Here is a 26,174-nt window from a genome sequence, read left to right as displayed (position 1 = left end):
CATATTCAGTTGAATATGCTACAAAGACAACATATTTGATGTTCAAACTGATAAGCAATTTTTTTTGCAAATAATCATTAACTTTAGAATTTGATGCCAGCAACACGTGACAAAGACGTTGGGAAAGGTGGCAATAAATACTGATAAAGTTGAGAAATTCTCATCAAACACTTATTTGGAACATCCCACAGGTGTGCAGGCTAATTGGGAACAGGTGGGTGCCATGATTGGGTATAAAAACAGCTTCCATGAAATGCTAAGTAATTCACAAACAAGGATGGGGTGAGGGTCACCAATTTGTAAGCAAATTGTTGAACAGTTTTAGAGCAACATTTCTCAACAAGCTATTGCAAGAAGTTTAGGGATTTTACCATCTACGGTCCGTAAAATCATCAAAAGGTTCAGAGAATCTGGAGAAATCACTGCACTTAAGCGATGATATCAGGTGGTACTGCATCAAAAACAGACATCAGTGTGTAAAGGGTATCACCACATGGGCTCAGGAACACTTCATAAAACCACTGTCAGTAACTACAGTTGGTTGCTACATCTGTAAGTTCAAGTTAAAACTCTACTATGCAAAGCAAAACCCATTTATTAACAACACCAAGGAACGCCGCTGGCTTCGCTGGGCCCAAGCTCATCTAAAATGGACTGATGCAAAGTGGAAAAGTGTTCTTTGGTCTGACGAGTCCGCATTTCAAATTATATTTGGAAACGGTGGATGTGGTGTCCTCCCGAACAAAGAGTAAAATAACCATTCGGATTGTTATAGGCGCAAAATTCAAAAGCCAGCATCTGTGATGGTATGGGGGTGCATTAATGCCCAAGGCATGGGTAACTTACACATCTGTGAAGGCACCACTAATGCTGAATGGTCCATACAGGTTTTGGAGCAACATACGTTGTCGTCCAAGCAACTTTATCATGGACGCTCCTGTTTATTTCAGCAAGACAATGCCAAGCCACGTGTTACAACAGCGTGGTTTCGTAGTAAAAAATTGAGGGTACTTTCCTGGCCCGCCTGCAGTCCAGACCTGTCTCCCATCGAAAATGCGTGGCGCATTATGAAGCGTAAAATACGACAGCGGAGACCCCGGACTGATGAACGACTGAAGCTCTACATAAAACAAGAATGGGAAAGAAATCCACTTTCGAAGCTTTAAAAATTTGTTCCCTCAGTTCCCAAAATGCTTGTTGAATGATGTTAAAAGAAAAGGTGATGTAACACAGTGGTGAACATGCTCTTTCCCAACTACTTTGGCACGTGTTGCAGCCATGAAATTCTAAGTTAATTATTATTTACAAAAAAATAATAAAGTTTATGAGTTTGAACACCAAATATCTTGTCTTTGTAGTGCATTCAATTGAATATGGGTTGAAAAGCATTTGCAAATCATTGTATTCCGTTTATATTTACATCTAACACAATTTCCCAACTCATATGGAAACGGGGTTTGTATATATATATAAATATATATATAAAATCAGTCTCATTATATATATATATATATATATATATGTATATATATATATATATATATATATATATATATATATATATATATATATACATATATATATATATATATCCATTTTCTACCGCTTATTCCCTTTTGGGGTCGCGGGAGGCGCTGGCGCCTATATATATATATATATATATATATATATATATATATATAATCTGTCTCATTGCAGATTAGACAAACTGCCTTTTCCTTCCACTGAACAAAAAAAAAGTCATGTGTACACTGATATTTAACAATTTTACACTTAGAAGTTCGTAATTTTTTTTGCCTTGTGCACTAATTGACTGAAAGAACTTACACTTGCAGCGCGTTTTACCGACACTGCGGTGCAAGCGTGATGACATCACGTTATCGAAGGGAAAATGCACTTTTAGACAATATGCGGTAGGAAATGGATTGATGGATGGGCTAAAAAGGACATATATAATAATAATATATATTTTTTATACTTGGGACTACCCGCAGGCCGTATTTTGGACGTCGGCGGGCCGTATCTGGCCTGTGGGTCGTAGTTTAATTTGCCAGTGGTGAAACATGACAAATTAAAAAAAGAAAAGAAAACATACAAAAATGTTAAGTGATTATGGATCATTACAAATAAGAATTGCTAAAAATTTACAAATCGAATTTTTTTTGATACCACTATCAAAAAGTAGAAAAATCTTTCACAGAAAAGAAAGTGTTGTAGTAGGGTTTGGGGTTGGGGTCCAACATAAATTCCGTTTCGGGCCTTAATTTTGCGTTCAATTCTCTTCCTACATTGTGTATGTGTGATTTACCCAAAAGCAGAACAACAACATTTTTCTCACTTGTTCCTGCAGTTCTGCCCGTAGAAGCCCGCCGGACATGGCTCCCTGCAGAACTTCCCCCGGTACCCCGGTGTGCAGGTGCACGAACCGTCGGCCGGGTTGCACTTTCCGTGGACGCACTGGCAGTACCGCTCGCACCGGGGCCCCCACATCCTCTCCCGGCACTGGCAGCGTTGCGTGAACTGGTCGCATGGCGAGTTGTTGCAGTTGCACTGGATGGCGCAGTTCCGGCCTGTCCAGCCGGGACTGCACAGGCAGCGGCCGGTCATTGGGTCGCACAGCGAGTTGGCACTGCAGTAGCAGTTGTTGTTGCACTGCGGGCCCCAGACGCCCGGGTGACAAGTGCAGACGCCGGTGTCCTGGTCGCACTTGCCCTTCTGGCACATGCACGGGTTTTCGCAGTTGGGCCCCCAGCGGTTGTGGTTGCACGTGCACTTGCCAGTCAGGTCATCGCACTGGCCGTTGGGGTAACAATGGCATTTCCCCTTGCAATCTGGGCCCCAAAACTGGGCGGGGCACTCTGTTTGGAGACAGTGCAGGAAATCAGTCAACAACTTGAGTAAAATAGGACAATCACATGCAGCTATGGAATATAAACTCTCAATGCCACACAAATGTCACATTTTTATGCAGAAGTTCCTGGTTTTTCAGCAATTCAACATACAAACATTTGCATAAAAAGCACCAGTTAAAGATGTTTAGTATATAAAGAATTGACAAATTATAGAGTTGACATAAAAACATACCCCATTCATCCAAATTAATCCCTATTAATTAGTCACAACAGTAATTACAACTTGTATTCACATCCACAGGAACCACATGGGTTAGCCTACTCTAAACAGTATCTACAACCTAACTAGTATCCCTTCACAGCCATAAATGGTTCATCCAGTTATTGACATTATTTACACATTTGTCTGTTTCAGTCACTATTTATTTTTAGTCATTACAGTAATTACAACTTGTATTCACATCCACGGGAACCACATGGGTTAGCCTATTCTATACAGTATTTAAAACCTTACTGTTGGTCACTTCGCAGCCACAAATAGTTCATCTAGTTATTTACATAATTTATACATTACTTTGTCTGGTTCAGTCACTATGTTATTTAGTCACTACAGTAAGTACAACTTGTGTTCACATCCACAGGAACCACATGGGTTAGCCTACTCTATACAGTATTTACAACCTCACTAGTGTTCACTTCACAGCCACAGATGGTTCATCTAGTTATTGACAATATTTACACATTAGTTAGTCTGTTTCAGTCATTGTGTTATTTAGTCATTACAGTAATTACAACTTGTATTCACATCCACAGGAACCACATGGGTTAGCCTACTCTATACAATATTTAAAACCGTACTGGTGTTCACTTCACAGCCACAGATGGTTCATCTAGTTATTTACGTAATTTATACATTACTTTGTCTGGTTCAGTCACTATGTTATTTAGTCACTACAGTCACTATGTTATTTAGTCACTACAGTAATCACAACTTGTGTTCACATCCACAGGAACCACATGAGTTAGCCTACTCTTTACAGTATTTACAATCTCCCTAGTGTTCACTTCACAGCCACAGATAGTTCATCTAGTTATTGACAATATTTACGGTACACATTAGTCTGTTTCAGTCACTATGTTATTTAGTCATTATAGTAATTACAACTTGTATTCACATCCACAAGAACCACATGGGTTAGCCTACTCTATACATTATTCAAAACCGTACTGGTGTTCACTTCACAGCCATAGATGGTTCATCTAGTTATTTACATTATTTAAACATTACTTTGTCTGGTTCAGTCACTATGTTATTTAGTCACTACAGTCACTATGTTATTTAGTTACTACAGTAATTACAACTTGTGTTCACATCCACAGGAACCACATGGATTAGCCTACTCTGTACAGCAGGGGTGCCCACACTTTTCCTACAGACGAGCTACTTTTCAATTGACCAAATCGAGGGGATCTACCTCATTCATATATATCATTTATATTTATTTATTTATGAAAGAGACGTTTTTGTTAACAAGTTAAATATGTTTATAGATAATACAAGCATGTGTAACACATATAGATGTCTTTCTTTCATGAAGACAAGAATATAAGTTGGTGTATCACCTGATTCTAATGACTTGCATTGATGGGAATCAGACAGTAGTGATGATAAGGCCCACATTTTTGAATGGAGGATAAAAAAAGTCCTCTTTTCTGTACAATACCACATGAAAGTGGTTAGTTTTTGGCATCTTACTTATCCAGCTTACACACACTTTACAAGACAAACATTGGTGGCAAATTCCGTAGCTTGCTTGATTGACATTCACGGCACCCGAAATTCTTGTGAGATGACGCTGGCTGCTGCGAGATAGTTATTAAGAAAAAATGACCTAGAGGATGTCACGCGTTCGGCGCACTTGTTGCGCGGAGTTGCCACTTCGTGGATGCACACACTACCAGTCAGCAGGATTGCAGGTAAGAATACGTTTTAATATAATAAAACAAAAGAACACTGGTGCGAAAAAAGGGGAAAAACAAAGCGCGTGCCAATGCACGGAAAGCTAATGCTAAAAACGTAGCAGGAAACAGAAAACATTAAACGACGTGCCACACGCACGTGAAGCTAAGGTGGAACTTAGCACAAAATAATCGAGGGCACAAGGATACAAAACGTGACGTGTTGCGAAAAGCAAGTAATGGACCGAGGACGAACTAAGGAACCAGGTGGGCTTAAATACACAAATAATTATTAGAAACAGGTGTGTGACAGGAGCCCGTGAGGAGGAACACAATACGTTGCCATGGTGACTAACACAAACAAGGAAGTGCTCAAACAAGGATCGGCAGCGTCCAGAAACGAAACATGAACAAAGACATAAATAGGGCAAAACCATTAACGATCCGAGTCACGGATCGTGACAGAGGAAGGCGAGAAACACTTTTTATTTCAACAGACTCTCGTGTCGTACCTTCCGTCAAAACTCTAAAGGCCGACTGCACATTTCCTATCTTCACAATAAAAGCCCTGCTTCATGCTTCCTGCACTAACATAAAAGAGTCTCGGAAAGCTGGCGTGCAAAAGCGATTGCTTCAGAGTCTTATTTTGTTAGTGCAGGCAGCCTGAAGCAGGGCTTTTATTGTAAAGACAGGAAATGTGCAGTCGGCCTTAAGAGTTTTGACGGAGGGTATGGCGCGAGAGTCTGTTGAAATAAAAGGTGTTTCTCACCTTCCTCTCGGTCATTCTTTCTAAATAATTATCTCGCAGCAGCCAGCGTCATCTCACAAGAACTTCGGGTGCCGTGAATGTCAATCAAGTGACGTCTTGGTGAAGATTGATGATCACAAATTTTTAGGTCTATTTTTTTAAAAGCCTGGCTGGCGATCGACTGACACACCCTCCGCAGTCGACCGGTAGCTCGCGATCGACGTAATGGACACCCTTGCTGTACAGTATATACAACCTTACTAGTGTTCCCTTAAAAGCCATAGATGGTTCATCTAGGTATTGACATTATTTACACATTACTTTGTCTGTTTCAGTCACTATGTTATTTAGACACTACATTAATTACAACTTGTGTTCACATCCACAGGAACCACATGGGTTAGCCTACTCTAACAGTACTGTGTGGAGTTTGCATGTTCCCCACGTGAGTGCATGGGTTCCCTCCGGATACTCCGGCTTCCTCCCACCTCCAAAAGACATGCACCTGGGGATAGGTTGATTGGCAACACTAAATTGGCCCTAGTGTGTGAATGTGAGTGTGAATGTTGTCTGTCTATCTGTGTTGGCCCTGCGATAAGGTAGCGACTTGTCCAGGGTGTACACCGCCTTCAGCTCAATTGTAGCTGAGATAGGCTCCAGCACCCCCCGCGACCGCTAAGGGAATAAGTGGTAGAAATGGATGGATGGCTTGTTGTGGTCAAAAGTTTACATACACTTGTAAAGAACATTATGTCATGGCTGTCTTGAGTTTCCAATCATTTCTACAATTCTTATTTTCTGTGATAGAGTGATTGGAGCACATACTTGTTGGTTACATGTCCCTTGGCAAGTTTCAATAAAATAAGGCGGTTTTGGTAGCCATCAAAAAGCTTCTGGCAAGCTTCTGCTTGAATTTTTGACCACTCCGTTTGACAAAATTGGTGCAGTTCAGCTAAAATTGTTGGTTTTCTGATATGGACTTGTTTCTTCAGCATTGTCCACATGTTCTCAATGGGGTTCAAGTCAGGACTTTGGGAAGGCCATTATAAAACCTTAATTCTAGCCTGATTTAGCCATTTCGCTTTTGACGTGTGTTTGGGGGAATAGTCCGGTTGGAACACCCAACTGCGCCCAAGACCCTACATCCGGACTGATGATTTTAGGTTGTCCTGAAAAATTTGGAGGTAATCCTCCTTTTTCATTGTCCCATTTACTCTCTGTAAAGCACCAGTTCCATTGGCCGCAAAACAGGCCCAGCGCATAATACTACTACCACCATGCTTGATGGTAGGATGGTGTTCCTGGGATTGAAGGCCTCACCTTTTCTCCTCCAAACATATTGCTGGGTACTGTGGCCAAACAGCTCAATTTTTGTTTCGTTTACCACTGAATTTTCCTCCAGAAGGTCTTATCTTTGTCCATGTGATCAACAGCAAACTTGAGACGAGCCTTAAGGTGTCGCTTCTGGAGCAAGAGCTTCCTTCTTGCATGGTAGCCTCACAGTCCATGGTGATGCAAAACATGCTTGACTGTGGACACTGCTACCTGTGTTCCAGCAGCTTCCAATTCATTGCAGACCTGCTTTTTGGTGGTTCTCGGTTGACTCTTGATCATCCTGATCAATTTTCTCTCAGCAGCAGGTGATAGCTTGGGGTTTCTTCCTAATCGTGGCAGTGACAAAGCTGTGTCATGCACTTTATATTTACGAACAATTGTCTTCACAGTTGCTCTTGGGACCTTAAGTTTCTTTGAAATGGCTCAAGGTAACATTCCTGACTTGTTCAAGTCAATGATTTGTTTTTTTCAGATCTGTGCTGAATTCCTTTGGCTTTCCCATTGTCAGTTTGTAACCTAGTCTCATGACTGCATCACATGAGCAAAACAAGACAGTCATGATATTATGTTCTTCAGAAGTGTATGTAAACTTTTGACCACGACTGTAGATGCATAGGTATATATATCAAATAGTTTTACACGTAGGAAGGGCATAATGCCGCCCTTAAGGCAACAGAGAGAATTCCCCTGCAAGGACTTGGCTCTTGGAGGATAAAATGCGCTCTGCTTTTTGGAGGATTTTCTGGTAACAAAAGGAGTTTAAGTCTTTTAATTGCATTCCGGTAATCTCGGAACAAGACTTAACAATAAGTATAACAAGTCTTACAGAGAAATAATATAGTTTCTTGAGAAGATGAATTCTCTGCTGTCCTCACTTCTCTATAAAATCTGCATACTCATCAAATTTCAGCTGGCCTTACAAAAAAGTTTCCCAAGTATTTGTGTGATGACACAATGTCAACTTTTTTGTTATGTATAAATCCCTTCTTACGTCTAAAATCAATTATTATATAGAAAACGTACAAACATCCAAAAGCCTCCATCATTGTTTTATATATGCACTGCAAGTGCGTATATAAAGTGTAGTGTAGTAACAGTAACATAAGTGTAGTGTAGTAACAGTAACATTCATAACAACATGTACTATTTGCCAATTTTTTATCATTTTAAGCTAAAACTAAAACTAATCGTTACAGACTTCATGAGAGACAACAAACACTACTTTGGGTCAAATATTGATCCAGAATCTTGTACTTTTGTGCCTGAAAGTAAGGAGGACGAGTTCCAAGTTTTAGAAAATGAGCGCTAAACAGATCCAGCAAATAGCAGTAACAAGAAAAAGAAACTACGAACCTAATAAAACAATCACTTCCTGTACAATGTCTGCTCTCACCGGGACATATCATAGTTTTGAATAAGAATTCATCCAAATTCTCACGCAGGCATATAAAAAAAAGGTGCCATAAACACATTTTTGCGATTCCGGGTATAAGCTGAATGTCAAAGTTGACCAACTATTCGGTTTATGTCCACATCCTTCGGCTATCCAGGCGAGAGGCATGATTCATAATCTAGAATAAACTTTACCAACTCAAAAGCGATGCAGCAGCCCACCAGCTCAATATGTCAATAAAGCAGCATAAGCTAGGTACCGCTCTGTGATCACAGGGCCGCTAAAAATAGTTACCCTGCGTTAGCACTTACAATAACAATATTGCTAATCCCTTGGTTGATATTTAGGTACTACACACACACATATATCCATCCATACATCCATTTTCTACCGCTTATTGCCTTTGGGGTCTTGGGGGGCGCTAGTGCCTATCTCAGCTACAATCAGGCGGAAGGCATTGTACACCCTGGACAAGTCGCCACCTCATTGCAGGGCCAACACAGATAGACAGACAACATTCACACTCACATTCACACACTAGGGCCATTTTAGTGTTGCCAATCAACCTATCCCCAGGTGCATGTCTTTGGAAGTGGGAGGAAGCCGGAGTACGCGGAGGGAACCCACGCATTCACGGGGAGGACATGCAAACTCTACACAGAAAGATCCCGAGCCCGGGTTTGAACCCTAACTACTCAGGACATTCGTATTGTGAGGCAAACGGCACCGTGAAGCCCATATATATATATATATATATATATATATATATACATATATATATATATATATATATATATATATATATATATATATATATATATATATATATATATATATATATATATATACCGAGTCCACAGAACACTTTTCCACTTTGCATCAGTCCATCTTAGATGATCTCGGGCCCAGAGAAGCCGGCGGCGTTTCTGGATGTTGTTGATAAATGGCTTTCGCTTTGCATAGTAGAGCTTTAACTTGCACTTGCAGATGTAGCGATGAACTGTATTTAGTGACAGTGTTTTTCTGAAGTGTTTCTGAGCCCATGTGGTGATATCCTTAAGAGCAGTGGTTCTCAACCTTTTTTAAGTGATGTACCCCCTGTGAACATTTTTTTTTCAAGTACCCCCTAATCAGAGCAAAGCATTTTTGGTTGACAAAAAGAGATAAAGAAGTAAACTACAGCACTATGTCATCAGTTTCTGATTTATTAAATTGTAATTAAATTGTATAACAGTGTAAAATATTGCTCATTTGTAGTGGTCTTTCTTGAACTATTTGGAAAAAAAGATATAAAAATAACTAAAAACTTGTTGAAAAATAAACAAGTGATTCAATTTTAAATAAAGATTTCTACACATAGAAGTAATCATCAACTTAAAGTGCCCTCTTTGGGGATTGTAATAGAATGGATTGTAATGGATTCATGAACTTAATTCTAAACATTTCTTTACAAAAAAAGAAATCTTTAACATCAATATTTATGGAACATGTCCACAAAAAATCTAGCTGTCAACACTAAATAATGCATTGTTGCATTTTTTTCACATTTTATGAACTTTCATTCATATTTTGTATAAGTATTATTCAATAAATATATTTATAAAGTAATTTTGAATTGTTGTTATTTTTTTAGAAGATTTAAAAAAAATCTCATGTACCCCTTGGCATATCTTCAAGTACTCCCAGGGGTACGCGTACCCCCATTTGAGAACCACTGCTTTAGAGATTTAAGTCAGTTTTTAATACAGTGGCATCTGAGGGATCGAAGGTCACGGTCATTCAATGTTGGTTTCCGGCCATGCTGTTCACGTGGAGTGATTTCTCCAGATTCTCTTAACCTTTTGATGATATTATGGACCGTAGATGTTGAAATCCCTAAATTTCTTGCAATTGCACATTGATAAATGTTGTTCTTAAACTGTTTGACTATTTGCTCACGCAGTTGTGGACGAAGGGGTGTACCTCGCCCCATCCTTTCTTGTGAAAGACTGAGCATTTTTTGGGAAGCTGTTTTTATACCCAATCATGGCACCCACCAGTTCCCAATGAGCCTGCACACCTGTGGGATGTTCCAAATAAGTTTTTGATGATCATTCCTCAACTTTATCAGTATTTATTGCCACCTTTCCCAACGTCTTTGTCACATGTTGCTGGCATCAAATTCTAAAGTTAATGATTACCGTATTTTCCGCAATATAAGGTGCACCTAAAAACCAAAAATGTTCTCAAAAGCTTACGGTGCGCCGGTGCGCCTTACTGTATATATGGACCAATATTGAGCCACAACAGGTTTCGCAACTACGGTAAGCAGCCGCAGAAGCGCGGTGCATGCTGGGATATATGACTGCGCCAGGTGTGCCGTTTTCATTTCCATTTGTGTGTTTATGTAAAGACCCCAAAATGGCTCCTATCAAGAGACATGATTTCAGAAAGGCAGGAATTGTCACTAAACTGCTAAAAAACAGCAGCCAACTGACTCCATTAATGACATCTCGAAATAGTGCAAAACAATAACAATATATCAATAACTCAACGTTGCTCAAACGTTAATGTCACACAACACAACACACAAATTAAACATGTAAAGCTAACTTTATTAAGTTATTCCTCATCCACAAATCCCTCAAATTCTTCTTCTTCAGTGTCCGAATTAAACATGCCACAACAGGTCTCGCAACTACGGTAAGCAGGCGCCGACTATATATATACATCCCGCGACGAAAAAGACAAAAAGACAAAAAAAATGTACTAGTAAAAACATTACAAAGCAATCTGGTATATATATATCTATATATATATACATATATATACCGCGACCCAAAAGGAATTAAGCAGTAGATAATGGATGAATGGATATATATATATATATATATATATATATATATATATATATATATATATATATATATATATATATATATATATATATATATATATATATATACACAGTGGGGGAAAAAAGTATTTAGTCAGCCACCGATTGTGCAAGTTCTCCCACTTAAAATGATGACAGAGGTCTGTAATTTTCATCACAGGTACACTTCAACTGTGAGAGATAGAAAGTGGGAAAACAAAATCCAGGAATTCACATTGTAGGAATTTTAAAGAAATTATTTGTAAATTATGGTGGAAAATAAGTATTGGGTCAACCATTCAAAGCACTCACTGATGGAAGGAAGTCTTGGCTCAAAATCTCACGATACATGGCCCCATCCAATCTTTCCTTAACACGGATCAATTGTCCTGTCCCCTTAGCAGAAAAACAGCCCCAAAGCATGATGTTTCCACCTCCATGCTTCACAGTAGGTTTGGTGTTCTTGGGATGCAACTCAGTATTATTTATACCAAAACGTTATATTTTGGTTTCCTCTGACCACATTAAATTCTCCCATGTGCTCTCTGGCAAACTTCAGACGGGCCTGGACATGCACTGGCTTAAGCAGGGGGACACGTCTGGTACTGCAAGATTTGATTCCCTGTCGGCGTAGTGTGTTACTTGTGGTAACCTTTGTTACTTTGGTCCCAGCTCTCTGCAGGTCATTCACCAGGTCCCCCCGTGTGGTTCTGAGATTTTTGCTCACCGTTTTCATGATCATTTTAACCCCACGGGATGAGATCTTGCGTGGAGCCCCAGATCAAGGGAGATTATCAGTGGTCTTGGACCGGTATGGCTCGGTTGGTAGAGCGGCCGTGCCAGCAACTTGAGGGTTGCAGGTTTGATCTCCGCTTTTGCCATCCTAGTCACTGCCGTTGTGTCCTTGGGCAAGACAATTTACCCACCTGATCCCAGTGGCACCCACACTGGTTTGAATGTAAAAATTAGATATTGGGTTTCACTATGTAAAGCGCTTTGAGTCACTTTGAGAAAAGCGCTATATAAATGTAATTCACTTCACTTCACTTGTATGTCTTCCATTTTCTGATAATTAATCCCACAGTTGAGTTTTTCACACCAAGCTGCTTGGCTATTGTAGATTCACTCTTCCCAGTCTGGTGCAGGTCTACAATTATTTTCCTGGTGTCCTTCGACAGCTCTTTGGTTTTGGCCATAGTGGAGTTTGGAGTCTGACTGTTTGAGGCTGTGGACAGGTGTCTTTTATACGGTTCTAACAGGTTCCATTAATACAGGTAACGAGTGGAGGACAGAAGAGCTTCTTAAAGAAGAAGTTACAGGTCTGTGAGAGCCAGAGATCTTCTTTGTTTGAAGTGACCAAATACCTATTTTCCACCAGAATTTACAAATAAATTATTTAAAATTCCTACAATGTGAATTCCTGGATTTTTTTTCACATTTTGTCTCTGACAGTTAAAGTTTACCTATGATGAAAATTACACACCTCTGTCATCATTTTAAGTGGGAGAACTTGCACAATCGGTGGCTGACTAAATACTTTTTTTTGCCCCACTGTATATATATATATATATATATATATATATATATAAAGGGCATATACAGACTTGTAGTCAGTATTAAGTATTTATACCAGACAATTATGGAAATTATATGATGTCATCATTTTGACCAGGCCCCCCCTCGGCGCCACAATTAAACCGGCACCCACTTGTGTCGCAGCTCGCTCCAAAGTATCCGTGACGGCAGCGACATTCGTTAGGCCGGACGCACACCTCGTTTTCCTTGCAAGTGAAGTTGCCTTCGCAAAGAGCTTGGCGGAGGGAAAAAAACAGGAAATTAATGTTTTTCACCATGTGATGTGTACGCTTGCGTGAGGTACATACGTGTGATGCATTCATCTCCTAGCTGAGCCCATCCACTGCAGCACACCGGCCCTGGAGACCTGGGAAATCATTTGCAAAGTGTAAATAATAGAGAGTGGGGACTGCTGCAGCCACACCAATTTAACTTGGCCTTGTTTGTTTTTTGGGGGTAAATCAAAGGCAGCAAAGCATCCTCACTGCCATGCACATGCTGAGCATATAGAAGTGGAATTATGGGAAGTATTCACCGTCATGAGCACAGGAAAACTGACACAATCACTATATCTCAATACCAGAAATAAAAGTGTTCTTGAGAGAAGGTGTTCTTAACCTTTTTGATAGGACCCACCCAAATATTAATGCCGAAGTGTAAAATTTTGTTTTAGAGCACAATTCGCACAAAAGGCAATTTAAAGTGATTTACAGAACATTACAATAAGGCAGAAATAAAATAGGGGGCATATTTTATAAGTTATTACTTCCTTCCGCTCCTTTTCATTCATGATTTATTTAGATTTTATGTTGATTGTTTTTTGATGTTGCTGTTGTTGTTTGACCTCTGATGAATAAAATAAAACCAAAATGGAATTGGAAAAATATCTAATAATCAATTTTAAAATGAAGATCAGAAATAAAAATAAAATGATGAAAAAAATCCTTATTTAAATTAAAATCCGTCAAACGGTGCTGATAAAAATACTTTCCACAATCAAATACAATTTTTTTAAGCCCGCACTTGAGCATTGCCACAGTTGTGAATGTGTTGTAATCTTACTCTTGATTATGATGGTATTCAATAATTGCATCTAACCTGCAAAAATGACTATTAATAAACAAATACACCAGAAAATACAGCATAATACTAAACATGGCTTGGGTCAGGTTCATTAAAAAAATAAACACTAATCAAATATACTGCAAAAAAAGGGATTCATAAAACAATTTGAAAAAAATTAATTTGCATCAAATTATTAATCATAACTGTTGTGCTTCAAGGAGTCATATTATGATTTTTTTTTCTTACATTTAAATGACTTCCTTGTGGTCCACATAACATGTCATGGTAGTTCTTTGGCCCAAATGTTGCATGGATTATGTTTTACAGATCATTTTCAAACTGCTTTCTCCACTTCAAAAGCATCTTCTCCCCGTCAGCCATGTTGTCCTTTTTAGCGCTTTCATACAGAGTCTACTGGCAAGTAGAAGTTCAAACGACATGCTACTTTGTAGTAAAAATGGCAACAACCGATGATGCATGTGCATGTACGAGACAGTCTGCCCCACAACAAGAGGATGGGGAAAAAGAAGGAACTTATTGACATCAAAGTCGGACTTCAATGGCGGATGCGCACAAATATTTTCGGGTACATTTCTGCCATGAATGTTTAATCAATCCGCTGACACCACAAATGGGCAATTTCTCATTTGGAAGAAGGATGATTGAAGGCAAGATTATTTTATAAAAATTTCCAAAATGTTTTTTTGGTTTGATTTCACATTTCCGGGACTCATACCGATCCCAAATATACAACAGCAGGTACTAATTGGTAGGAAAAGTATTTAAAAAAATAATAATAGGTCCCCTTTTAAGAAACTTCTCCATGACTTCTGCTCTAAACTTCTTCTGATTGTTGAGTCTGAGATCGAGTGTCACTCAGTCAACTGTTTGATGAATTACTGCCACAAGTGATCGAAAAGAGTATTACAGCTGACTACCACTGCAGCCCATTCGAAACCAAACAAAAACACACACATATACACATTTATTTTCCTTTACTTATGTCCTCTGTGTATTTAGTTTATTTTTCAATGTTTCATGACACGCTGATTTTGATAGGAGACTAATATAGCAAATATAGACACTTACTTTATGCGTTGTCTTCATTTCACTTATATAAGACTTTTAATTATTTGCGGATCCAGACTGATTACTTTTTTGTATTTGTGGTCCAATTTGTGGTCTTTCAACATTTTGGGGTGCCGAACCCTGACCTCGTGAGTTGCGCCTAGCAAGGCTCTCCCTGTGCAGCCAGCGTGCACAAGCCAGCAGTCCCACCTCTGCACACCAAGACAAAGATTGTGGATGACTGACAAGAGGATTCACTCCGTTCATTTAATTTCACTATTGAACAAACATGCTTACGTGCCGAGAGCGATGCATAGAGTGAACCCTCTTGCATCCTGTTTGAAAGAGGTTGAAATTTATCGTTCGATTAATTGATTTACTCGAACACACCTAGTCAGAGGATACACATTTCAAACCAACACTTCAATTTAGTGTAGGAATGATTGATAAAACACGTTTTGTTGACGAGCAATTTACAATATAGCAGAAGTGTCAAAGTCGTTTTCACTGAGGGCCACATCTCAGTTATGTTTGGCCCCAGAGGGCTGCTTCTAACAGTGCATACAATTATTACCCAATTTTTATTAATTATTTTAGTAGATTTTTTGAAGGTAAAATGTAAAAAAAAATATGGTAAATTGCAATAATTTCACCTCAAAATGTAGTGTATATTACTGTAAATGGAAAAACAGTACTGCTGTTTTTATGGTAAAAAAAAGGCAGCTAAATTGCCGGGATTTGACTGTGAAATTTATATTTGTTTTTTTTACTGTAAGTAAAAAAAACCCTGCAATTTTACAGTAACATTTTGACACCTGAACTGCCATTTTTTTTTTTACTGCAAATCAACAACGGTAAATGCCAAAACGGTACAGTAAAAAAAGTACAGTTTTTTTCATTTACAGAAAAATGCTGTAAAAACCACAGTAAATTTCACAATTTTACCATGAAATCTATTGCTACATTTACATTGCACAATTTGATGAGTAACTTGCTTTGAAGTCATTATTATTAGTATTTACTTATATTTAAGAAATTGTTAGAATGTTTGATGTATTTTTGCATAATTAGACAATATTTAATTTAACATAATTTGCGATTACATGGACTAAATATATTTTTTTCCTCCCAAAATAGAAAGAAATAATACATTTAGTAAGAAAAGTTACAGTACTTTATTGATACATATTATTTCCAGGCTTTCAAGGGCCAAATAAAATGAAGTGGTGGGCCACATCTGGACCCCGGGCCTTGACTTTGACACCTGTGCACTAGAGTAAAAAAAGCGACTACCAACTCGGGCTGGGCGATAAAACTATATATATACATATATATATATATATATATATATATATATATATATATATATATATATACATATATCGCGATAGACGCGTAATCTATATCACTAAAAAAGGTGTTGGATAATTAACGTTTCTTCTTCGTAGGACGAAACTGGAAGTTGCAAAGCAAGGTTGGTTGAATGTCGTGATATGCTGACAGCCATTCAGGTAACAGTATTAATTATCAAGTTTGGTTGCATCATTTTGTTGTCTGGTGAATTATTATTTTCATGTAATGAGAAAGGAAAGTAACAATGAAGAAATAGTGGATAAAACAGTAAAGGTCACCTGGACAGTATGGCAGTTTTGGGGATTTTTTGGAAAAGGGACCGTAGTTAGACCAATGTGGTCTGTAAATGAAGCAAGGCGCTCTTCCCCAGCAAGACTGCACTCACCCTTAGAGCACAGTTGTAACGTCCTGACAATAAACCTGCATAAAATAGTTCTTCTCAGGTTTCTATGTTTACATGTTCACACTTTGTACTATTTTCTTACACTTTATTAAGCATTTCTTAAATATTCCTTATTTTTTCACCTTCTTTTTAAGAGTTTATTGTTATGTGTTTAATGTGATTTTACAATTTTGTTTACATTGACGGGTTGACTCGTTTAGATGCCTTGGAGGGTATTATAACAAAATGAAGGTTACATTAAAAAAACAAAAAAAAAAAACAATGTTTGCATTTAGTATATTTTTCCATTGGTCCTTCTTTTCAATAGGGTAGGTCATAAAAAATATCAATAATGTCCAACATCAGTCGACAGAAAACACTTGTATTGTGATACAGTACAATTGTCTCAGCCTAATTTTCCTTTCTAATATTTTTGGAAGGAAAATAGTGGAGTGTAAATATTCTGGGATCCCTCCAAGTTTCTTTTAGGATCAGTAATTTGTCTCCTCTTCCTCCCACAGCCGTGACCTTTGTGGGGACCCTGCAACACATCAGCAGGCCCCGCCGTGTTTGAAGATGGCAGCTTCCTCGCAGGTCGGCGCGTGCTAAACATCAAACCGTGCATGCTTTCACTCGCAGGAGTGATTTGTTTACTACTCGGTGCACACATTACTACACCAGCTTTTTAACACTGCTCCAAATTCTAGCAGCGCTCACCGAGTAAACTGAGTTTGGGGTTCAGCAGGAAAAAAATAGAACTTGGGAGTGACTCACCATCCCAGAGACCGCAAGTATTTTTAAAAACCTATATTTTTCTATGGGTTTTGCGCCACTTAAAATAGATTATCCGGAAAACTTCCACCTAGATGTGTTTATTTGGCCTTTTTCTACCTCCGTCTGGCTTAAAACCACTAGTGCAAGATAAAGGTGTTTAAATTGTGAAATTGACAGACACATTCCATTTTGGTTGCGATACAAAAGGGTACAATAAGGTTTTTGTTTTTTTTAACTTTTTTAACAGAAGTGTCAAACTCAAGGCCGGGGGGCAACATCCGGCCCGCGACATCATTTAAATTTGTCACGCCTATGGTTCATGTTTTGTTTTGGTCATGCTATGTTTAGTTTTTTGGACCTTTAGTTCTGTTTTGCATTTCCTTGTTTGTCTTGTTACCATGCCAACTGATTTAGTTTTCATCTGTCATGTCTGATCATAAGTTTTGTATGGCCATACTACCCTGAGCATCCCCAATCTCATCTGTTCTCAAAGCTAAGCAGTGTCTGGCCTCGTTAGTATTTGGATGGGAGACTGCCTAGGAACACCAGGTGCTTTTGGACTCTAAGTTCCTTTTTTCTTCACTCCCTGTTTTGTTACCATGACGACCAATCAGTTCACCTGTCTTGTCTCACACCTGTTTTCACTTATCATGTTCATTATTCAAGCCACAGTTACCAGGTAGTCAGTCTGGCAACATCACCTCCTTCACGACCTCGATTATCTGCTTCATGCCTTGCTATGCTGTTCATTTTGTCCATGTAAGTTTTTGTCATTCATGCCATAGCACAAGTGTTTTGTTTCATGTTTATAGTTTATAGCCTTTGTGCTGGTCTTTTGTTTCATAGCCCAAGTTTTGTACCTCCATTGTGAGCTCTTTTTGTTTGTTCCTGTTTTTAGTTTATGAGTAAATAAATTAAATATGTACCTACCTTCACTCCGTTTCCACTCCATTCGCTTCGCACCCCGAGAAAACAACCCAAGACCAAGTCCAAGCCTGACAAAATTGCCCGCAAACGGCTGGAAATCATATGTGTCAATAAAGTACTTCATATTTTCTCACTAAATGTCAAAAAATATTTGTACTGCTTGAAATAGCATGCCTTTTGAACTTTAATAATATCCATTATTGCAACAAATATTACGGTATATTATCATACTTTCCTAACATTTTTGACTAAATAAAAATAAATACTTAAGTATCTGCTTGACTTATGATTTTAGAGAAAACTACCCATCAAATTAATAAAAGTGACAATACATTTTACAGTGTTCTTTATATAGTTATTCATAGTAAATTGACAACAATTCTGTTGACTGAGTTGCCATATTTTTACTGTATTTTTTTTTTTAACAGTGTGTTACTGTAAATGGAAAGATGGTACATTTGTTTTTACGGCAGCTAAATTGCCAGAGTAGAATAAAAGGAACTCGTACTCAATTTTCCCTCTAAGCTGCGCACTTGGACAATCGCGCACTGCTCGCAGATTCTCAGCGCACAACAAAATCTACGCAGCGCATAAAATAAAATTCAACGTAAACATATTAATTATTATCTCATTTTAGTCCTAATCTTATCCAATAAATTAAACCAATAATAATTCATAATAAAAATGTGGTTTTCTGCACCATTTTGCAACGTAACTCAGTGAGTGACAGGTGTCCAGCGAATGATACGATTCGGTTCACTTACGCTACGCAGCCAATCATAGCATTGACACTATTGATATTGACAACAACCCCTTATCATGGCGAAACAAACGGGCAGCGACACACCCACTCACCAAGCCATTGTAAAAAAGAAATGTGGTTCTTTTAAGATGGAATGGCTGTCGGAGTATGTTCAAATAGAACAACAAGCGGTAAAACTGGGTGAGATTTTTTATTTTTGGAGTGAGAAGGGTCTACTCTGCAAAATATGTTGTGAAGCTAAAGTAGCAAACAAGTTTTCCGAGGGAAAATGTGGACTGAATGGAAGTTGGACTAGCTCAAGCGTCACATTCAGCAGAAAAGTCATTTGAAAGCCATTGGACTTGTAAGAAGACTCAAGATGGGACCGGGGATTGGTACATTTTTGCGGGAAAACGCAAAAGACGGAGAGAAAAGAAACAAGCTGTCACACAAAACAAAATCTGACCCCAAGTAGGTTAAACTTGTCATTGACAACATTTTACTTGCCATCAAAATGAATGCATCAATGCTGTCAGTTCAACAAATCCGCGATCACATGGCAAAGTATGTGAGTAGACCTGAAAGCTGGCGATGCAACAACTATGCCTCTGAATTTTTAAACTCAATCAATGAGAATGAGACTATGTGCAGAATGAGACTATGTGCAGTGTTAAAAATGTTTTTTACTGTAACTCATCCTTCTTTTTCTTTAATAACATATTTTAATCATCTTAAAGTATCAGCTGCCATAGAAGACTTTCCAACTGCAGGGTAAACAAAAAGTTAACATGAACCTCTGGTCCAATATGCCAGGCCACATCATCTAATAAGGGCTAATGAGCCCTTTCAACAGTAATAAGCCATTTAACATTTCAAATTCTAACATTGCCAGAGAGCATACATTTAACAGTATGTTTATTCTTGTTTTTGCAGTTGTGTAACACTGCATCACACGAAAGCAGTGGTTCTAAACCTTGTTGGAGGTACCAAACCCCACCAGTTTCATATGCCCATTCTTTAGTGAACAATAACAAAGTTTCTTTCTTAATTTTATCTTAATTTATAAATATTACCCATGAAGTTATGTTATTATATTAAATAAATACTAATAAAGATATATAGTATTTTACAAACAAAGTTACAAGAATGTACACATGATCCCATGTTTGCATCTAATTGTGTAACTTTGAATGTTTTAGTTGGAACCAAATGCGATATCTGAAAGGGGTACAAATTATTTCCAAAGCAGGAACCCCACCCAGACATACAATAGTAGTACACAGCTCATGAAAAACAATATTTTTTGTTATTGTTATTGTAATTGGGCCAAAATACTTATATTAAAAAATAATCTCATGAAAACCACTGCTGTCATTTGATTACAATAATAAAACATTTAACTTTTTATTTTGTCAGGTTTGGGGCCGGTGTTCTGCTGGTGTGGCCACAGTACATGTGCACGTCTAACGTCACTCACATGTGCTCCCCTCATTGCTCAAGGAGTTTTGGCGTTTGCTCACGCATATGGAAAATTAGAGGGAACATTGCACGTACTGTTTTTCCATTAACAATATAATGTTGTAAAAACCAATGTAAATTTAACATACAAAATCTGGCAACTAAGCTGCCAGCTTTTTCCCCTCCAAAAAACAGTGGTACTGTTTTTCCATTTACCATAAAGTTGTAAAGAAAACCCAACAACTATATTTTACAGTAAAATTTTGTAAATGTAAAGTTTTTACTTTAAAATCGACAGTCTACTTAAAACAGTTTATATAATTAATATTGAAATCCAGAGGCAAATTCATACATTATTCACTGTTACAAACAGCCCTCTGATTGTTATGATCCGCTGCCCGGATCATATTCTGTTTACATTGTCTAGTCACTTGTGTTTTCAGCACCTCTCGATTTTGTTTGTTTCAGTTGCCATGACGGCAGATTGCATTCACCTGCCTTGGGTTGGTGTCTATGCCCTAGCCTCACTCGGTCTGGCTTCCTAATTTGTTTTATACAACAGATGACGACGTTTGATTCCTGTTCTGTACCGGCTAGCTTCCACGCTAGGCTCCTTTTACCTTCTAACTCCCACGCTAGCTCCTTTAGTTTCTGCCTTAAGTGCTATGAGCAGATTTTTCTTTGTTACCGTCTGATTTATTTATAAATAAATCATTTCTTCCTAACTGCACGCTGTGTCCGAAGTCCGATCTGCATTCCTGGGAGAACAAACCCCGCATCACGACAGCAAAAGTACCTTCTTACATACGTCACATACGTACACGCCCTCGCGGAGCAGAGAGGTAGCAGCAAGGGTAACGTTAGCTGTGATAATAGCGGAGCCGTGCGAGTGGTAATACAAGAGAAAGAAGGTACGAATCTGGTAACAAATGAAAGAATACTTAATTCCCCCACAAAAACAGCAGGGGGTCCATCGTCTGGCGGTGGTTTGGCTTCAAGTGAGAATATGTCGAACAGACAACCGTAATTTGTCAAGTGTGGGGCAAAAGCGTTGCTAGGAAAAGTATCATTATTGCTAATATGTAGCATCATTTGAAAAGTCACCTGCTAGAGAATGAAGAGTGCTCATTCCGCATGTCAACATTTCCATTCGGTGCCACATGCCCACACCATCAAAATGCCGAGGCAAACATTTTCAGATCAACACCGTGTGACAAAAATAGTCAACAACAAAAAATTATAGTGTCCCCACTCCCACTAACCTACCACATAGTGAAGGACGAACACTATTTGATTTCCTATAATGTAGCTCATTTTTATTTGACAGTTATTGAAACATCTTGTGTGACATCATGCACAAAAGTGCACTTTATTTGTTTTAAACTATTGTTGTGGCGTTCTGTACAAAAAGTGCACTTTCATTTAGTGTTGTTTTGATATGTCATCTTAGTGACATCATACACAAAAGTGCACTAATAGCTTGTTTTAAAAAGTCTCTGACAATCTTGAGCTTTCTGTTTTGGAAATGACATGAATGTTTGTGCCACTGCTTGATAACCGTTTAATAAATACAGTTTTGGTCGATTGACTTAGTTGTGATTTCCTTCTCTGCATGAAAGTTCAAAATGAGCATATATAAAAAAACATATTCACACCATGAACAAAATGTCAGCTACTGTCTTGTTGTAAAACACCAATAAAAATGAAATGTAGCATTTGCTGTAGCAAACATGTCTGCCACAGTCATGTTTTTTTAAATGTGTATTCCACCTCTTTCATGTGGACAGCAGTTTAGATTAGGGCTTACATGTAAACAACTAACATACATTTGTCCAAATGTGGCCAAGTAGATACATTGTGGGTTTCCTGGACGTGGTCTACATTGCTAAAAGAAACATCTAAGGAAGAGAATCCCTCTGCCATCTTCCACTAGTTTTTAGGATGTATAAATCACCTGCTTGAATTTTCCCTCTTGTCGTCATTTGGGAAGTATGTTGTGATTTCCCTTCCTGGTTCCATGACCCGCCCTATCGTGCCTCTGATTGGTCTGTCCCTAATGTTTTGTTCTAATCTCAACCAATCGTGACTCATCGTAGTAAACCCAACGGCCAATCATGGATGTTCTTATACGTAAACCAACCGATCATCATTGATGTTTCCCGTATAGTTGGTCCCCTGCCCCTGAAGTTTCTTCGCTATGATTTTGAAGTTCGTCATTTTTAATGGAAAACCGTAGTTTTTACCACTGGATTATAAAAAACTGTACTCACTGTAGGTCGGAAAAAACAAAGAAAAACGGAAAATATTTATTTCTATTTTTACAGAGATGAAAAAGACTGAATTTGTGCATAACTTTTATGGACAGAATTTCCAGGCGCAGTCAGGGCTTTGGGGGGGGTTCCGGTTTGGTGGCTGCAGGATTAGGTCTCTGCTTTTAGCAGATGATGTGGTCCTGATGGCTTCATCTGGCCAGGATCTTCAGCTGTCCCTGGATCGGTTTGCAGCCGAGTGTGAAGCGACTGGGATGAGAATCAGCACCTCCAAGTCCGAGTCCATGGTTCTCGCCCGTAAAAGGGTAAAGTGACATCTCCGAGTTAGGGAAGAGAGAGTTCTTGCCCCAAGTGGAGGAGTTCAAGTACCTCGGAGTCTTGTTCACGAGTGAGGGAAGAGTGGATCGTGAGATTGACAGGCGGATTGGTGCGGCATCTTCAGTAATGCGGACGCTATATTGATCCGTTGTGGTGAAGAAAGGGCTGAGCCGGAAGGCAAAGCTCTCAATTTATCGGTCGATCTACGTTCCCATCCTCACCTATGGTCATGAGCTTTGGGTTATGACCGAAAGAACAGGATCACGGGTACACCGAAATGAGTTTCCTCCACCGGGAGGCGGGGCTCTCCCTTAGAGATAGGGTGAGAAGCTCTGTCATCCGGGAGGAGCTCAAAGTAAAGCCGCTGCTCCTCCACATCGAAAGGAGCCAGATGAAGTGGTTCGGGCATCTGGTCAGGATGCCACCCGAATGCCTCCCGAGGGGGGTGTTTATGGCACATCCGACCAGTAGGAGGCCACGGGGAGGACTATGTCTCCTGGCTAGCCTAGGAACGCCTCGGGATCCCCTGGGAAGAGCTGGACGAAATGGCTGGGGACAGAAAAATCTGGGCTTCCCTGCTTGGACTGCTGCCCTCACGACCCGACCTCAGATAAGTGGAAGAAGATGGAAAGATGGATAAAAAAGACGGATATTCGACCATAGATGGAACAATCACATGCCTGTAAAGATGCTATTCTGGTCCTTTGACTTGATTGATTGAAACTTTTATTAGTAGATTGCACAGTACAGTACTTATTCCTTACAATTGACCACTAAATAGTAACACCCGAATACGTTTTCAACTTGTTTAAGTCGGGGTCCACGTCGACCTCGAGGGTTGTTCTGTTAACTACTTTTTAGGGCAAAGAATTTGTTATTTATAATGCATAATTACCCTTGTGAGGGCTTTCCCAGGTATCCCGGAAAGATATTAGGTAATTAACAACGCCACACTCCAGCCCCTTTAGAAAGTGAAAATAAAGAACTTAAAGCCCCTGCCTGGAGTAAAACAAAGTCGGCCATTTTGGTGTGAATGGGGGATTTTGTTCCTTTTCATGTGTTGTATTAAATGAAGGGCTGTGATTTTGTTTTCCTGATAATGACGTGACGCTTAGTCCATACACGTACGCAAATGTGCAAAGCTTAAGGTTTATTACATTATAAAGTACGTTCATATCTGAACAGTATTGATACCGGATAAAAAATAAGTATCAGATGATATAGGCTAGCATCAAATATGTCCAATGAAGCGTGTTTATTTGTCTTCGAATGAACACACAATTTATTCTATTTCAGTCAAGTCATTTACAAACAGGGACACATAGATACAAATTGAGGGCTGTGGGGGCCACTTTGATACATTTTGTACAATAAACATGCTCATACAATATAGGTCTATCAATATATGCTAAACTATCTGAACACAACAGCCACATCTTGGCTCTGTGTTGTCGGTAAGAAAGCTAATAACAAAAAGTAATTCTGTCCTAAAGTAAGTCATTTTAAGTATAACAATGTCTAACTGGACTAAAAATATAAATACTACAGTATTAAATGGCCTGAAACAAAACCAAAACAATCATTCCGTTCAGTATTGTTTCCACTGACTGGCTCAGCCGCAGGCAGCATTACAAACGTTTCTATATTTAACTTCTTTACCCATTTGGCATCCCAACCAACCTGGCACTTGACATTTACTTTTAGCATGCTAACGTTAACATGCTACATTTCTCCGCCAATGTTGCAGCTGAACACCTCAGAGTCGTATAACTTGGCACTTGGCACATACTGTTAACATGGTAACCATTTTGGCCAAATCTGCAGCCAGATAACGTGGCACTCGACACATGCCAACTGTAAGCATGCTAACATCAACATGTTAACCTTTAAGCCAATTTTGCAGGCGTATGCCTCAGAGTCATATAACTATGGGCACTTGACACATGCTAACTGTTAACATGTTGAGGTTAGCAGACTAGCTATTTTTTTCTGCCAATTTTGCAGCCAGACTCCATAGAGCAGGGGTCGACAACCCGCAGCTCCGGAGCCGCATGCGGCTCTTTGGCCACTCTGATGTGGCTCAGATGCACATTCGCCTCCCCCCTGATTGTTATGGGGGGATTCCGGTTCTCGGAGCTTCTTCTGGACATCACGCGGGGTCAACATTCTCCGATTTACATTCGGACAACAACATTGAGGGCGTGCCGTGATAGCTTTACTTTTGACGTCCTGTACAACATGTCATCGCGCCGCCTTAGCGCCATGCTATCTGCGTGCCGGCCGGACGCACGCACTTCTTTGCTTCTATCGTCATATGTACGAGATTGCAAGGCATACTGGATGATACAGAGTACACTGAAGGTTGTGTAATGAACAACTTTAACACTCTCACTAATATGCGCCACACTGTGAACCCACAACAAACAAGAATGACAAACACATTTCTGGAGAACATCCTCACAGTAACACACCATAAACGCAACATAACAAATACCCAGGATCCTTTGCATCCATGACTATTCCTGAATATATTTTAAACCACCGCGCCCCCAACCCCACCCAGCTTACCAACGCATGGGGGGTTGGCGGGGGTGGGGTTTGGTGCTAGCGGGATGTAAAGTATAGCCTGAAAGAGTCATGGATGCATGGCATTCTGGGTAATTGTTATGTTGCGTTTATAATGTGTTACTATGAGGATGTTCTCCACAAATGTGTTTGTCATTCTTGTTTGGTGTGGGTTCACAGTGTGGCGCATATTAGTAACAGTGATAAAGTTATTTATATCACAACCTCCAGTGTAACCTGTATCACCCAGTATGCCTTGCAATCTCGTACGTGTATCTGCGGAAGCCACATACAACATATTACTGGACTGGCAAGCTGTCGGTACATGTTGTAGAAGGCGTCAAAGGCAATGGCTTCATGGCACGCCCTTATTACTGTTATATGGGTGACCATCAGCAGATATTCACGAGAGTGATTGCGGATTCCATTGTCCTCTTTATTTTGTGAAACAGGTCAAAATGGCTCTTTGAGTGGTAAAGGTTGCCGACCCCTGCTATAGAGCCATATAACTTGGCACTTGACACATGCTAAATGTA

The 26,174-nt window shown here is 39.2% G+C and overlaps 1 protein-coding gene across 2 annotated transcripts in view; it reads right to left on the bottom strand.

Annotated features, from left to right (window-relative positions):
* Positions 1 to 26,174, bottom strand: part of scarf2 (scavenger receptor class F, member 2) — a 104,122-nt gene that overhangs the window by 55,012 nt on the left and 22,936 nt on the right. For both annotated transcript variants that reach the window (XM_061906114.1, XM_061906113.1), the window contains exons 2-4: positions 13,025 to 13,083; positions 12,850 to 12,951; positions 2,339 to 2,858 (exon numbers count right to left, since the gene is read on the bottom strand). In XM_061906114.1, the coding sequence (XP_061762098.1) occupies positions 2,339 to 2,858; positions 12,850 to 12,951; positions 13,025 to 13,083 (681 nt within the window). The remainder of the gene's footprint in view (positions 1 to 2,338; positions 2,859 to 12,849; positions 12,952 to 13,024; positions 13,084 to 26,174) is intronic.

This window comes from Nerophis ophidion, linkage group LG07, assembly GCF_033978795.1.
Source record: "Nerophis ophidion isolate RoL-2023_Sa linkage group LG07, RoL_Noph_v1.0, whole genome shotgun sequence".
Classification (NCBI taxonomy): Eukaryota; Metazoa; Chordata; class Actinopteri; order Syngnathiformes; family Syngnathidae; genus Nerophis; species Nerophis ophidion.
The sequence above is the reverse complement of the archived record's forward strand: the minus strand, read 5'-3'. Positions and strand labels throughout refer to the sequence as shown.